Below are 16,642 nucleotides of genomic sequence, written 5' to 3'. Positions count from 1 at the left end.
CAAATCAGTTAGCAGTCAGATTGGCAGTATCATGTTTTCATGTCCAGCCTCCCCTTTAAGACTTTCCCCACTAATATGTTGCGTTATTGTTTATCTTCCTCTAGGTGGTGCAAGTGCTCTGTGTTTGATTCTCTTACAGATTTGTCTTCTGTCTCCAGCTCCAGTCCTGCTTTCTCAAGGTTGGCCTCGAACTCCCTCCTCCTCCTCTCCTAAGAACAAACACGCAGAGAGAGAAAACCACAAGAGTGAGAGCAGAACAGGCTCTTAACAGGCTGACCATGTTTCCCCTTTTTTCTCCTTTGTCATCCATCTTGGCATGTGCAACTCCGCAAAGTCAAGCCAAATTTGACATAGTCACGTTTTATCGGATGTAAGCTACTTTTTTTTTTTTACCATAACAATGTAAAAGGTTATTATAGTCCGCCCTCACCCCCCGCTGCTTTCTATTGTAATTTGAGTACATTCATGTATTGTCGCATTTGAAGCAATAGCAATGTTGATACTATAGGTAATTATTATTATTCATTATCAATTTTGTTATTTTTATTGGTATTTTATTTCTGCATTTATAGTGCAATAATCCTTGTTATTTCTGTGTTATTACTATCTACTTCATTAACACGTTCTTCTTTATAATTTTCGGTACCATATTTGTATATATCGTATTTGCTGATGGAGTACTGTTGTTTTTGTTTTTTGTTGTTGTTTTCTCACTCTGTCTTATCCCCCTCTTGTCCCCGCAATTTTCCCTTTATGTGTTCCTTTTTAAATTTTTTCTATCCCCTCCTGCGCCAAACACTAAAAAGTCAAATACAAATATATATATATATATATATATATATATATATATATATATATATATATATATATATATATATGTACAGAAGATACGGGCATCTACATCAACAATGAAATAAATGAGTGGCTGAGATAGGACATATTAAAAAAAAAACGGGGAAAAAAACAGGTGTTTAAATGATGGGGATAATTGTAGCATACCGTGGTTGCTTCTGAAAAAAATACAGTTAAACATGACGGAAGTTAACATTTACAAATTCTTACAAGTGGTTTTGAGTTTTCTGCAATCATAGCAATGTAAAACCAAATCATTGTATATAAGTATAGTATGTCATAACAAGTGCAATAATCACCACATTTAGAATGGCCAATGAGCAACAACAAAATATACAGTATTCTAATTGTGATTGGCACCCTGGTCACACCACTTTAAAACAGCACAGATTAATACTTCCTCCACTAGGGGGCAGTAAGACTGATGACAAACACTGATGACTATGCAAACCTGCAAATTGCTTAGTTGTTACTTGGCAACATCATTATTCATTTGGGGTTTCCCTTTTGTCTACCAGGCGGATTCAAGCCAGGTATTACCTGAACTGCAAGATAAATGAAAGACAAAACACATGTAGAATATATAGATTATGTCTCATGGAACTCATGTATCAACACCACTACAATACAAAAGCTGGATGAACGAGAGGATTTGGAATTGCAAACTAAAAATGACAGCCGTTTCTTTTTGTTATGTTGAATTCAAACTGGCAGCATGTATCAAGTATGTTCAGTAGTTAAGAAAAAACAAAGACAAAGAAAACCTTTTCATTTGAGGATTGGAATGATGACGAGCAAAAACACCTAGAGCAGGGGTGTCAAACTCATTTTAGCTCAGGGGCCACATGGAGGAAAATCCATTGCCAAATACTGACTGGTAAAATCATGGCATAATAACCTAAAAATAAAGACAACTTTAGATTGTTTTCTTTGTTTGGGAATAGAACAAGCCCATTCTGAAAATGTACAAATTATGTTGTTTTTTTTACATTCACATGTTGCGGTTAATATTATTCTATCTTCATTTGTTGTTGTTTAAACTTTATGAATAAATGATGTGATAATGTTCATCATAATAATAGGTGGAAATGAGTCTGGCAGAGTTTTAAAATGCTCCCATTGGTGTACATTGTTAACCTATCAGAAAATGAAATTAATACAAATATTTGTTATTAATGTAATTTACTAATTTTCCTCAACTGAAGTACACACATCATGTGGTGTATTCTGTACATATGTACCATCACACATGAAGTTAGAAGAGGATACATATTATTTCAGCATATTTATGTGCGCCCAGAAAATGTGTCCCCATGCAGTCATAAATCCAACACGAAATGTACAGATTATTAAACGCATTTATTTGGGTATAAATGTCACAGGTTATATTAACAACAACATCGTTGACAATATGGCATGAAAGTAACTATCCACATTTTGTACACTATCAAGGTTCAAGGTTTTATTCGTCACATGCAGAGTACACCACAGTGAAATGCTTTTTCCTCTGCTCTTCAGATATTGCATACAGTGGGATCCAAACACTAGTTGCAGAATCTAATACACTAAATACAAAAAATACCAAAATTTGAATAGCTCTGATGTACATTAATTGCAAGACAATAAGTTGCACAATAAGTCACAGTAGTTATGGTAGAAGTATCAGTACAAGTAGAAGTACAGTAGTCAAATACAGTACCAGTGCAATATCAAATAGTATAACAGTATATACAGTATATACAATATATACAGTATTGGAAGCAACAAATATTAAGGTGTGTACAGTTCTTTGGCAGTTGAGTAGTGACAGCAGTATGAACAAAGGTAATGGAACAGTATGACTTCTTTATACTCTTGTTTTTACATTATTTACAGTCATTGAATGAAGAGTATTGTAGTCCGTCTAATTGTATTGTATTGTATTGTAATTTTGTCACTAATAAGAAGCATAAGCACGTAGTCATGCTCGCTCTCGTGGCAGCGGATACAAATAATTGCTATTGCGACATCCAGGGGGCACAATTAGAACGACATTTTTTTCATTAAAAAAATTACTGCTCATTTCAAGCTCATTTCGCAGGTTGGATAAAACCTGTTCGCAGGCCTAAACCGGCCCACGGGCCGTATGTTTGACAACACTGACCTAGAAACTTGTATGTAATTGATAAGAAAATTATTCATTGATTCATTTTCTATACGGCTTGTGCTCATTAGGGTCACGCGTGTATCTCAGCTGACTTCGGGTGAGAGGCGGGGTTACCCCCAGTCAATCACAGGATTCATTTAGACAAAAAACCATTCACATGGATGGACAATTTTGAGTGTACAGTTTTGGAATGTACGAGGAAGCATGCCAACTGCACGTTGATATAGATACAAGGGAGATTAGAACCCTCTGGGCCACCAGTTATGAAAAAAAGTTATTAAGGATATCTCAAAACCATTCTTATGCAGTGGGGAAAATAAATATTTGACCGCCTTGAGGGGGAACTGCACTTTTAGGAATTTTGCCCAGCATCCACAATCCATATGTGTGACAAGAACACACGTATTTGCCTTTTGTATGTACTATGGTTAAAAAAAAGAAACTGCTCGTAAGAGGCAGCTAACAATACAGGTCATGGGGATATGATTTCCTCCGACAATAAAGCCCTCTAAAAAACATCCTAAAACCCTTAATAATATTCTATACATACTGTAAGTGTGTAATGTAGTAACATGCACATTAATGTAATGTTTTCAGTATTTTTTCTCATTTTAAGCATGGCTGTTACTTCTTTCAGAGGCACATTGATTTCACAGAGACTTACAATGTAAGTCTCACTCCTCAAATAAAACTATTTTTTTCCCAGCGATGTTGCGGTGGTTTTTTATTGTTTTTAAAATGCTTAATAGGCAGAATAGAACATATCCCAATTGCCTGCATTGTTAGCACCCTCTTACTAGCAGTTGTTTTACTATTTAGAAGTCTCAGAAAAGAGAAAGACCTGTGTGTTCCTGTCTCATATAGGGAATGTGGATGATAGGTAAAATTGTTAAAAATAAAATAAAAGTGCAGTTCCCCTTTAACAATGATTTGAACAGTCCATGCTGTTTTAGGTTTAAATTAACATCCATCCATTTTCTACCGCTTGTCCCTTTCAGGGTGGCGGGGGTTGCTGCAGCCTATCTCAGCTGCATACAGGCGGAAGGCGGGGTACACCCTGGACAAGTCGCCAACACAGATAGACAGACAACATTCACACTCACATTCACACACGAGGGCCAATTTAGTGTTGCCAATCAACCTATCCCCAGGTGCATGTCTTTGGAGGAATATTTAAAACAAATCCGGAAAAATATACCTTTAAATAAAGCTTATACATTAATTTATTTCTATTTGATAGAAGTAGATATGGATTATATCCCAATGCACAGAGGTCAGGAATATATATATCTTGTAGTCGGTCATCAATGCTGCCTCTCCATTTCCACCAAACTCTATGGTAAGCAAACAGCTAAGCTCCTCAGTCTTAATGCTCTTAAAGCCACTGCAAGACTCAACAAGGGGCCAAACACCAAGCAGCTACAAACTGTTCATTGTATAAATAAATACAATGATTCATTATTTTAATGTACAGCTCTTTCGGCCCTCAAAGTTTACAGCACCCTCAAGTGCCGGAGCAGACTTCTGTAATCTACACACGACAGCACTCTGATTATGAGGTTGGGGGTGCAAACATTTGTCGGAAACAGGCTCTGAAACGGCTCCTGGTAAATTGGGAAGATTGCTGCAAATGTCGTACTCAAACCTATTTGCCGGGATTATGATAGGCAGTCTTCTCATTTCCTCTTTGTAAATAAGCTCAGCAACAACTTTGCAAAATAAATTCTCTCTGTATTCAGCGGTAGTTGTGACTCACGTGACATTTTCACAATTGTTTTGTTCAAATATCTACACAATACAGAGAGTAAAATGTACACTGCAAAAAGTCAGTGTTCAAAAACAAGAAATAAAAATACAAAAATTAGGGATATTTTATTTGAACTAAGCAAAATTATCTGCCAATAGAACAAGAAACTTTGGCTTGTCAAGACTTTCCAAAACAAGTCAAATTAGCTAACCTCAATGAACCCAAAAATACCTTATAATAAGTATATTCTTACTAATAACAAGTGCACTTTTCTTGGTAGAAAAAAAAAAAGAGACCTTTTTGCTCCATATGTTGAAAAATATTCTTAAATGAAGTAAATGCTAGTGCCATTATCTTGACATAATGATATGTGCTCGGCATTACATTTCTTGAAACCAGCAAACTTATACTAAATATTAATTTATTGTTCTTAATGGAAAGGCAACAAGGCAACCGCTTGTTACTCTCGGGGTCTTCCAGGCAAATCATATGGTCTAAAAATGCATTTTTCCATCGACAACATGACATCATCGCGCCAAGTGCGTGCTCTTTCAGTCAATTAGTGCGCATATATACAGCCCGGACCCCGGCCAACTTTTTTTAAATTGTCATTTTGAAGAATTTATCTGAATGCGCATGAACTATTTCTGTTCAAAATTGTTTGAAATGTCACATGTTAAATGTTTAAATATTAACTGTCAGTTTACTGTACTGTGCCAACTGTACTACTAGATGAGTACCGTATTTTTCGGACTATAAGTCGCAGTTTTTGTTTCATAGTTTGGCCGGGCTCCAGTGCGACTTATATGTTTTTTTCCTTCTTTATTATGCATTTTCGGCAGGTGCGACTTACACTCCGGTGCGACGTATACTCCGAAAAATACGGTACGTATTTTCTATTGTTTCATTGAAAATAAAACAGCAAAGTCCATTTGGCTGTCATCAGTTTTAATTATGAGACACAATTTTGTAAAAATCATGATTTTTTTTTTTCACGCTTGAAATAAGAAATTATTACTTTAAAAAAAGTAGTTTTATACTTGTGAATGTTGATGACACAGCTTTGCAACAGTTAATATTCTAGTTTCAAGCATTTTTTACTCAATATAGGTCATCAAATCTTAGCAACAAGCTGTAATATCTTACTGAGATAATTTAGGACCAAAACACTTAAAACAAGTAAAACACTCTAACATAAAATCTGCTTAGTGAGAAGAATTATCTTATCAGACAGAAAATAAGCAAATATCACCCTTATTTGAGATATTTAATCTTACTTAGATTTCAGTTTTTGCAGTGTACTTATGTTTGTTTCATGGTTATGCCAGTGTGTTAGTGTTATCACTTCCTGTTTGTGGTATCCTGTATTCCTGTTCTGGGTTGTGTAATTAAACTAAGCAGCAGCACACTTTGTCACTGGGCCAACGCCAACAATGCTGAGCGGTCAACTAAAGACCGACGGCTCTGTTACCTGTTTCTTCTCTCCATCTTTGTCGTCCACATAAGACAACACAAAGTCGATCCGCCGCACACCGTCCCGAAAGAACACAGTGTCTTTGTTTGGTTGGAGCTTCTCAGTCTGTAAGACAAACGGAGTGCAATGTTACATACAAAGGAGATCCATTAGACACGTTCCCAAAGATGGATACGCCTTAGGGCAGGGGTCGGCAACCCAAAATGTTGAAAGAGCCATATTGGACCAAAAATAAAAACAAAAAATCGGTCTGGAGCCGCAAAAAAATAAAAGTCTTATATAAGTCTTATAATGAAGGCAACACATGATGTAAGTGTCTATATTGGTTATATTAACCTACTATCAAAGGCTGACGCAAATCTCTGTTGACAGAAATGTTGTATTTTAATTTGTATTCTACACATTTTTGCAACATTGGAAATAATTACCGGTAGTAAAATGGAGGCTTCTCAGAAGGTGAGATAACTCCTGGAAACGACTGTCTTAGAATGGCCAAAGGCATAGATGTGTGTGTCCAAGTTTAAGGAAACGGCAGGCTGTCTTCTTCTAGTGGATTTATTACAATCTTTGCAAGCTGGGTAACATTTGCTGTGGTCTGGAACAACATAAACAACTATAAGAAATGCAGCCAATATTACATACAGATAATGTGTCATGAGACATGCAAATATAAATTAAATACACAGAGGACATAAGTGAAGGAAATTAAATGAGCTCAAAATATACCTACAAACGAGGCATAATGATGCAATATGTACATGCAGTTAGCCTGAATAGCATGTTAGCATCGATTAGCTTGCAGTGATGGATTGACCAAATATGCCTGATAAGCACTCCAGCAAATCAATAAAATCAACAAAGCTCACTTTTGTGCATTCACGCACAGTATAAAACGTTTGGTGGACAAAATGAGACACAGAAAGAGTGGCATAAAACACGTATTTCTGTGGCAGCATCAGAGAAAGTTGTACATGTAAACAAACTACGATGAGTTCAAGGATCGCTGAAATCAGTAGGACAAAACGGTGCTTGCCAAATATTCTCATCAGTGAAGCATGTATAACATAAACAGTGGGATTTCTAACAATTAGGAAGGTTTGTGTCATGTTTAATCTCCTACAGAAAAAATATCAAAACCAAAAAAATTTTTTTTTTCTTCATCTTTTTCCATTTTCTCACATGAAAGAGGTCCAGGGAGCCATTAGGCGGCGCTAAGGAGCCGCATGCTGCTCTAGAGTGTGGGTTGCTGACCCCCGACTCAGGGGTAAGTGAAGAAAAATTAAAAATAGCGTGACTACATTGATGTCTGAACATCATAGTTATGCAGCACGCTTCATCAAGTGAACTGCGCAGGGCACAGTGCTTATTGATCCTGCACAGACGCGAAGAACAGAAAATAAATTACTCATGTTCTTAAATAATTAGAATACTCCTGGTACTGGCAGGTCATAACTTTTTCACAGTTAAATATTTTATTGTGTTATAATCATGTTTTGTTCTGTTAGTTTGACTACCTCAGTTCTGTTTTCAGCACCCCTGGGTTTGTGTTTTGGTTTCTATGGGTGCTGATTAGTTTCACCTGCCTCTGATTAGTGTTCGGGACGCTTACCTGCTCCTGGGCACTAATCAGAGAGCTACTTATTCTTGTTTTTCGCCACAATCAGTTTGGCTTCCTCGTTTGAACTACGCAACAGTTAACGACGTCTATTTTGGATTCCTACGCCTGTTTGTATGCTAAGCTTTCGCACTAGCCTTTTCCTTAGCTTTGCCTCCCGTGCTATCGGAACGCATGTTTTTGTTTTTCTGCATTTCCTGCACATTGCCTCCGGAGTTTCCTGCTGCATCTTGGGAGAACGACCCGCGCATAACCATGTGACCACGTCGTTACATATTGTGTGCTTACTGGGCCTGATCGTTCAATGAATCGAACGATCAATTGAAATAAATAGAAAACATTGCCATTTTCAAAACGTAACCGCACCGACGTTCAGCGAAATTAAGCGGACTTTTACAAGATCTCGCGAATCCACGCATAATCATGTGTTGACGTAAACACTGAAATAAACACCGCGGAACATCTACAGCTTTGCCGTCCATCAGTACCCTTAAGGCGGGCGCGTCTGTGCACTTGATTTGACTCATGGAAAAGACGACAGCTTTATTTATTTGTTTACAACACAACAGTAGCAGCATCTTCGGCGAGTATTGTAGACACACACAATTCCCACGAACCACGCTCCTGCTACCCCGGCCCCTGTATGAGCTGGCATTTGACACTGCTATACAGGTACCTGGGTTATGCCTGTATAACAGGGGTAGGGAACCTATGGCTCGCAAGCCAGATGTGGCTCTTTTGATGACTGCATCTGGGTCTCCGATAAATCTTAGCTGACATTGCTTAACAAGATAAGTAATGAATAATTCTGCTGGAAATCAGTGTTAAAAATAACGTTCAAAATATAAAACATTCTCATGCATTTTAATCCATCCATCCGTTTTCTACCGCACCTGTTCAAGGTCGGGGTGGCTCAGCCAATCCCAGCTGTCCTTCAGGGTACAGGAGGGTCGCATTAATGGTAAGAAGTATTTTATTTACTATTGGTTAGCTTCAGAAAAACAATGTTATTAAAAATAACAAGAGACTTATTATACTCTAAAAATGTTGGTCTTACTTAAAAATGCACGCATTTAGTTGTATTCAGTGTTAAAAAATATTATATGGCTCTCACGGAAATACATTTTAAAATATTTGGCTTTCCTGGCTCTCTCGGCCAAAAAGGTTCCCGACCCCTGCTGTGTAAGATTCTTTAATTTTGGACCTCCAGAATCAGCATTTGAGTGGACGAGGTGAAATCACGTCTGAAAACCTTTGACAAGTTGACTTCATGCTCGTCCTCGCCCATTAGGACGTTTAAAAGTGTAAAATACGAGCCAATATTAAATTTGAAAGTAAACCGGATCATTTATTTTGTGTTTGTACATGACTTCCTCCTCTCCAACACATGCAGATTTGAGCTAAATTGAACCGTGGCGACTGGCAAAAAAAGAAGCCCTGCCTAGATGTAGCGACATGTTGGTGACGTTCCGCAGGCGCTGGAAATGGACACATGAACTTGAATAAAAACGTAAAGATGGCGTTCCGCAGCCGTTTCTATCCTGTGGAAATCAGGGATTAGTCTCTTGTTTTCAAACACGGTGCACAAATGTTTACTCTGTGTATCGCTGTCAGCATCGAAGAGCGTTTATTTAATAGCAGAATAAATGACCAGAGTGAATACTCTTGTCAGTCATCCACAACCTTTGTCTCGGTGGATGCAGGCAGGACAGCTAGCTTACGTACACAAGATGCACGGACAATGAGCCTCTCTATTCGCTACCTACTATTGAGGAGCACCACAAGGTAAAAAGAATTAGGGGGAAAAACAATCATTGCATGGCCATATTTCCATAGATTAGATCAAACCGAATGAGAAAGATGAGCACATCAACACGGACGAGTTGGAAAGTGATGATAACAAAACAAGACAACAATAGAAGTCAACCAAACTGGGGAAAAACTGTACTTGAAGATGTTGAAAATTCTTTAAAGTGCAATTTTTGTTAACATATCTTTAGTCCATTTCATTTTTATGTACCGTAATTTTCGGACTATAAGGCGCAGTTTTTTTCATAGTTTGGCCGGGGTGCGACTAATACTCAGGAGCGACTTATGTGTGAAATTATTAACACATTACCGTAAAATATCAAATCATATTATTTAGCTCATTCACGTAAGAGACTAGACGTATAAGATTTCATGGGATTTAGCGATTAGGAGTGACAGATTGTTTGGTAAACGTATAGCATGTTCTATATGTTATAGTTATTTGAATGACTCTTACCATAATATGTTAAGTCAACATACCAGGCATGTTCTCAGTTGGTTATTTATGCGTCATATAACGTACACTTATTCAGCTTGTTCACTATTCTTTATTTATTTTAAATTGCCTTTCAAATGTCTATTCTTGGTGTTGGGTTTTATCAAATAAATTTCCCCTAAAAAAATGTGACTTATACTCCAGTGCGACTTATATATGTTTTTTCCTTCTTTATTGTGCACTTTCGGCCGGTGCGACTTATACTCCAGAGCGACTTATACTCCGAAAAATACGGTATGTTTACATGTTTAGGACAATCAACTTTTTGTTTACATTCCATTTACAATGGTAACAATAATGAGAATACTATGTTGTTTTCATTTTAACGGGTTACTTGATTTATTAGTATTACATCATATTATTACATGATTGCTTAAGTTGGTCTAAAAATATTGCCGTCAATAATATTGTTTTGTGGCAATAATTTGTCGGAAAATATATCGTCCAGCAAAATTTGTTATCGTCCAGGCCTAGTGCTTACAGACACTCGTTTGTTTTTAAGTCTGCAGAAGAAGGTCACATATCTAAAGCGGTATGCAACTGAAAAGTTTGGCAATCAATGCATGTATACCAAAATTACACATCAAAAATAAAACATCCCCGTAGATAATATTATTGCCTTTAGAACTGAATACAAAAAAGAAAAGTCATGATGAAATGAACAATTTATAGTTTTAATTTGATCGAGTAACAGCTTCACAACCATTTAGCAAAGTGGTGTTTTGATGATACAGCCTTACTGTACTCCGCTTTGGAGGAAAATTACATGTCTTGTTCAAGTGTTCAACAATTGCTGTACAAAAACCACATAAGAGTTAGTCCTAAATATATTGCAGTCTCAACATATTATTACACCAAGCATTTGCTCGAGAAGGATAAAAAAAGATCCGCCTCAAAGCGTTTCTACTGCTGTTTGTAAAAGAAAGAAAAAACTACTCTTATGTCGCTCAGTAGAGTAACACAAATATATTTGTGCATAAGACAGTCTTTGCAGGAATACACATACTTTTTTTGGTGAATGTTGCTGAATAAAAAATGCCTTTAAAATGTTGTGGCAGCGGTTTAAGGCTAATTGTTTTCAATAACATTGCATCAGCTTGTAATTTTATGTAGTCATTAAAAATGTTTTAAGAGTTCATCAACCTCAAAAGGCGTAGGATTTCGACACATTTTTGTATTTGTTTATTTGAAGGACAATGTGCAGTTACATTAAGAAGATGGCTGCACCAGATTTAGCAGCATGATAATTTCCATCTGCAGTCCTTTTATGGTGCATCTAACATCCACAATAAAATTACACAGGATTGAAAATACACAACAATATTAAAATTACATAATGATAAAAAATTAAAAATACAAGTACAATACATAGAGGGTATGTGAATTACAAATCAGTGGGCGGTCAAGTTTCAGTATTTTAGCAGCTTCATTTAAAGTGCAGCAGGTTTTATCAAAGTCCACACACAGTGCGGTAGCCATCAGATGGTACCCATAAGGGTGTCATTCAATAGCCATATACCCCATTGATATTGCATACATAAAAAAGTTTGCGATGTTACAAGATTGTAATGGTACTCTGGTGGCCATTAGACTACTCCCGCCAGGGTATCATCTGATGGTCAACTGCCTGCCTGGTATTGCTAATGTGAGCAGGACTCGTGGTCTAAAAGCCAGTCTTTGACTGCTTGTGAGAAGCTGTGAAAACTAGAGTTGTTCTTTAGATTGTCTGGGAGACCATTCCATTCTTTGATGGCTTGATATGAAAAGGCTGATTAGGAGAAGGCAGACTTTCTTTTTGGAACATTACAGTCACCCCTGAAAAACAGACCTTAAAGGGGAACATTATCACAATTTCAGAATGGTTAAAACCATTAAAAATCAGTTCCCAGTGGCTTATTATATTTTTTGAAGTTTTTTTCAAAATGTTACCCATCACGCAATATCCCTAAAAAAAAGCTTCAAAGTGCCTGATTTTAACCATCGTTATAAACACCCGTCCATTTTCCTGTGACGTCACATAGTGAAGCCAACACAAACAAACATGGCGGAAAGAACAGCAAGCAATAGCGACATTAGCTCGGATTCAGACTCGGATTTCAGCGGTTTAAGCGATTCAACAGATTACGCATGTATTGAAACGGATGGTTGTAGTGTGGAGGCAGGTAGCGAAAACGAAATTGAAGAAGAAACTGAAGCTATTGAGCCATATCGGTTTGAACCGTATGCAAGCGAAACCGACGAAAACGACACGACAGACAGCGACACGGGAGAAAGCGAGGACGAATTCGGCGATCGCCTTCTAACCAACGATTGGTAAGTGTTTGTTTGGCATTAAAGGAAAGTAACAACTATGAACTAGGTTTACAGCATATGAAATACATTTGGCAACAACATGCACTTTGAAAGTGCAGACAGCCCAATTTTCATCAATTAATATATTCTGTAGACATACCCTCAGCCGCGCTCTTTTCCTGAAAGCTGATCTGTCCAGTTTAAAGGACGGTGTGAGCCAAGACATCCAGGGGGTTTAGCTCGCTCGTCTGCGGGAACAAACTGCCGCCATTGCTTGCCGTGCTACCGAGGTCTTTTGTCCCTGAATTGCTCACACACTCCGGCAGATTCAATGGGGGTCTGGCGGCAGATTTCTTTGACTTTATCGTTGGAAATTCATCTGCTTTGAGTGTCGCAGGATATCCACACATTCTTGCCATCTCTGTCGTAGCATAGCTTTCGTCGGTAAAGTGTGCGGAACAAACGTCCAATTTCTTGCCACTTTCGCATCTTTGGGCCACTGGTGCAACTTGAATCCGTCCCTGTTCGTATTGTTACACCCTCCGACAACACACCGACGAGGCATGATGTCTCCAAGGTACGGAAAACAGTCGAAAAAACGGAAAATAACAGAGCTGATTTGACTCGGTGTTTGAGAAAATGGCGGATTGCTTCCCGATGTGACGTCACGTTGTGACGTCACGTTGTGACGTCATCGCTCCGAGAGCGAATATTAGAAAGGAGTTTAATTCGCCAAAATCCACCCACTTAGAGTTCGGAAATCGGTTTAAAAAATATATGGTCTTTTTTCTGCAACATCAAGGTATATATTGACGCTTACATAGGTCTGGTGATAATGTTCCCCTTTAACACTCTGCTTGTTAATTGCGAGCATAGCTCTACAATAAAATGTGTTTTATTTGTTCTATTACAGTACAACAGTGTAGCGAAACCTCACTTATAAATAGAAACTAAAAGACAGTAAAAGCACATCACTCCCAGAGTGGTGTATAGAGTATGAATAACTCGGTTTCAGGCGATCTCCTCAATGATTGATCAAATGGCACTCAAGTAAATGCAGGGTGCCCTGACTACTACCAACTTCGAGCTGATGCTATGTGTTTGCGTAGCTTTCTCGTTAGTTTTTCGCTGTGTAAAAATGCATGGGGTTGCTCCACCCGCCATAATCGTGGAAAGCTTGTCCATTGCTTTCCCCACAACCCATAAAGAAAACAAGTATGTTAAGTAAACAACACTGGAGAGCCACAGATTACAGCGTTTTGTGCCAGGTACAATTACGACACTGTCTGTTTGACAAAAACAATATTTGAATCTCAGTAAAACCAAAATAAGGCAATTCGGTAGCAGCAGAAGAGAAAGTCAAACACAAATACAAATAGATGGACATTGAATAAGTGAAATAAATACAATTTTGGGTGTAATAACAGATGAGAAAATAAACTAGAAATCTAAAAAAAGAAAAATACAACAAAGTAGCGAGAAATACGTCAATAATTAATAAAGCAAAACATGTTCTGGACCAAAAATCACTCCATATTCTCTACTGCTGCCGTATAAAGTTAAAGTTAAATTAAAGTACGACAGAGTCACACACACAATAGGTGTGGTGAAATTATCTTCTGCATTCGACCCATCCCCTTGTTCCACCCCCTGGGAGGTGAGGGGAGCAGTGAGCGGCAGCGGTGGCTGCGCTCGAGAATAATTTTTGTGATTTAACCCCCAATTCCAACCCCCAGTGCCAAGCAGGGAGGTAATGGTGTTTTATAGTCTTTGTTATGACTCGTGTCACGACCTACCGATCTCAGGGTGGACACTCTAACCACAAGGCCACTGAGCAGGTTTTCTATATTCTATATTCTCTAACAGTGTTACCATAGCTGAGTTATTGTGCAGAAAAATGGAGAAATAAAAGGAAAAGTACTCTTATTCACAAAGCATGTTAAAAAAGAAAGATTAGTTAGAATAATTTTGAATAATGAGTGATACTGTACAAACAGTGATTACAAATACATTGGAGGCAGCCACCACAGTTGACATACTTCACACACAAGTCATCATTTCTCCGTGATTGTTGGTCCAAAGCTAATGAAGATTTGGGCAAAATGAGGGTAATGGTATTTTTTGGGTCGTTCTGTTTATTACACCGTTGTGTGCACGTTAGAGTACCTGACGGTCACTAAACTCTGGAAGAATGTTGCAGCAAAGCGTGTCAAATATGGCCACAAAATAATACTTTGAAGAAATAAAAGCATGTTTACAGTACAGGACAAGTTTGGACACACCTTCTCATTCAATGCGTTTTTTTTTATTTTCATAACTATTTACATTGTAGATTGTCACTGAAGGCCTCAAAACTATGAATGAACACATGTGGAGTTATGTACTTAACAAAAAAAAGTTTCTTCGAAATAGCCACTCTTTGCTCTGATTACTGCTTTGCACACTCTTGGTATTCTCTCGATGAACTTCAAGAGGTAGTCACCTGAAATGGTTTTCACTTCACAGGTGTGCTTGAAGCTCATCGAGAGAACGCCAAGAGTGTGCAAAGCAGTAATCAGAGCAAATTGTGGCTATTTTGAAGAAACTAGAATACAAAACATGTTTTCAGTTATTTCAACTTTTTTTGTAAAGAATATAACTTCACATGTCTTCATTCATAGTTTTGATGCCTTCAGTGACAATCTACATAGTTATGAAAATAAAGAAAACGCATTGAATGAGAAGGCGTATCCAAACTTTTGGCCTGTACTGTATATAAATATAGTTTATATAAAGACGTATTACTATTTTTCTTTTCATCAGAAAAACGGTACCAACGTCAAAACGACAGCAATTACATGCATCCGTGCACTGCCGCATAGATCCTAGTTAACAGTCATGGCGCCTGTTTTTTTTTGTTGGTTTTTGTACACCACTCTGATCACGGTCTCTAAACTTACAGTCCAATTACTGCCTTATAAAATCAAACACCACCGAAGTTTCTCTATTGTCTATTGCAGACATTCTCGGTGTATGTTTTACAGTTGAAAAGTGCTTGTTGAACGTTTCATTTGGCTTTAAACACATTGCACGTCATTTGCCCCCACTTTCATTGAGAACGTTGGGGAACTGTTGAGTGGGATTCCTAGCTGCGATTCTTATTGGTAGATGAGAAACGATCAGAGATTATCATTGATAAACAAACAAAATCTTTGATTCGACAGTTTTGTCATGATCAATGAATTGATCGTAACTGAACTGTTGAGATAGACTAAGTAATGCAGACCTGGGCACTCTGCGGCCCGCGGTCCACATCCGGCCCTTTGTGCGTCCCTGTCCGGCCCGCGTGAGGCCAATCATAAATTACAAAATACATTTTAAAAAGTATCTATGTCGAGTGTGCAATACAACGGTGCTGCTTTTGTTTTGAAAAGTGTTATTTGTGTTACTTCCGTGTGGACGTATGCGCGTGCGTGATTGTGAGTGAATGTGAACAGCTGCAATCACAAATTACAAAATAAAGTTGAAAAAACATCTATGTCGTGCGCGCAATACAACTGTGCTGCTTTTATTTTGAAAAGTGTTATTTATGGGCGTATGTCTGTGTGTAACCTGTGAGTGAAGGTGCACAGCGACAAGTGATGCACGGTTTACACCCGAGACACTAAAAAGAGAAAAGTTGATGACGAATGCCGTGTTTTCAACAAGACATGGACTGCCAAGTAACGTTCCCTCTAAGGTGCGAGCCTGCGCAATTGCGCACTGCTCAAGCGTCCTCTGCGCACAGCAAATATATGCCGTGCACCAAATCAAATCCCATCTGTATTCTAAACAAAATAAACACATTTATTCTGTGTAATTTTGCAATGCAACTCTGAGTGACAGTGACAACAAGCGGCCCTAACGGTGTTCGTCAACACCGTTCAATTGAACACCGTTCAATTATTGTAACGTCTATCGAGATGCTTCGAGGCCAGGAATTATATCGATCACTTTATTCAGCAAAACTGTTTATATTCGGCCATAACCACACCAAAAACATGAGTAAAACACTTCTATTTCGAAAAACTAGTCAATTTCTGCCGTACAAACCAGGCCAAAACTAACTTGTCATCTGTCACCAACACGCATACCACTAAACCACTGGTGTGTTTATGGCCACACAAAAAGTCGGACAACTCAAACACCACACAAAGTTACACTATGACTCCTCAGTCATACGTGTGCTTATT

At 38.0% G+C, this 16,642-nt stretch overlaps 1 protein-coding gene across 2 annotated transcripts in view; it reads right to left on the bottom strand.

Moving 5' to 3' along the window:
• The window catches only part of LOC133616128 (anoctamin-5-like), a 102,743-nt gene that overhangs the window by 33,702 nt on the left and 52,399 nt on the right, over positions 1 to 16,642 (bottom strand). For both annotated transcript variants that reach the window (XM_061975245.1, XM_061975246.1), the window contains 2 exons: positions 6,217 to 6,324; positions 138 to 209 (listed from right to left, as the gene is read on the bottom strand). In XM_061975245.1, the coding sequence (XP_061831229.1) occupies positions 138 to 209; positions 6,217 to 6,324 (180 nt within the window). The remainder of the gene's footprint in view (positions 1 to 137; positions 210 to 6,216; positions 6,325 to 16,642) is intronic.

The sequence above is a fragment of the Nerophis lumbriciformis genome, linkage group LG15, assembly GCF_033978685.3.
Source record: "Nerophis lumbriciformis linkage group LG15, RoL_Nlum_v2.1, whole genome shotgun sequence".
Taxonomy (NCBI): Eukaryota; Metazoa; Chordata; class Actinopteri; order Syngnathiformes; family Syngnathidae; genus Nerophis; species Nerophis lumbriciformis.
Note: the sequence above shows the minus strand (reverse complement) of the source record. Positions and strands in the feature narration are given on the sequence as shown.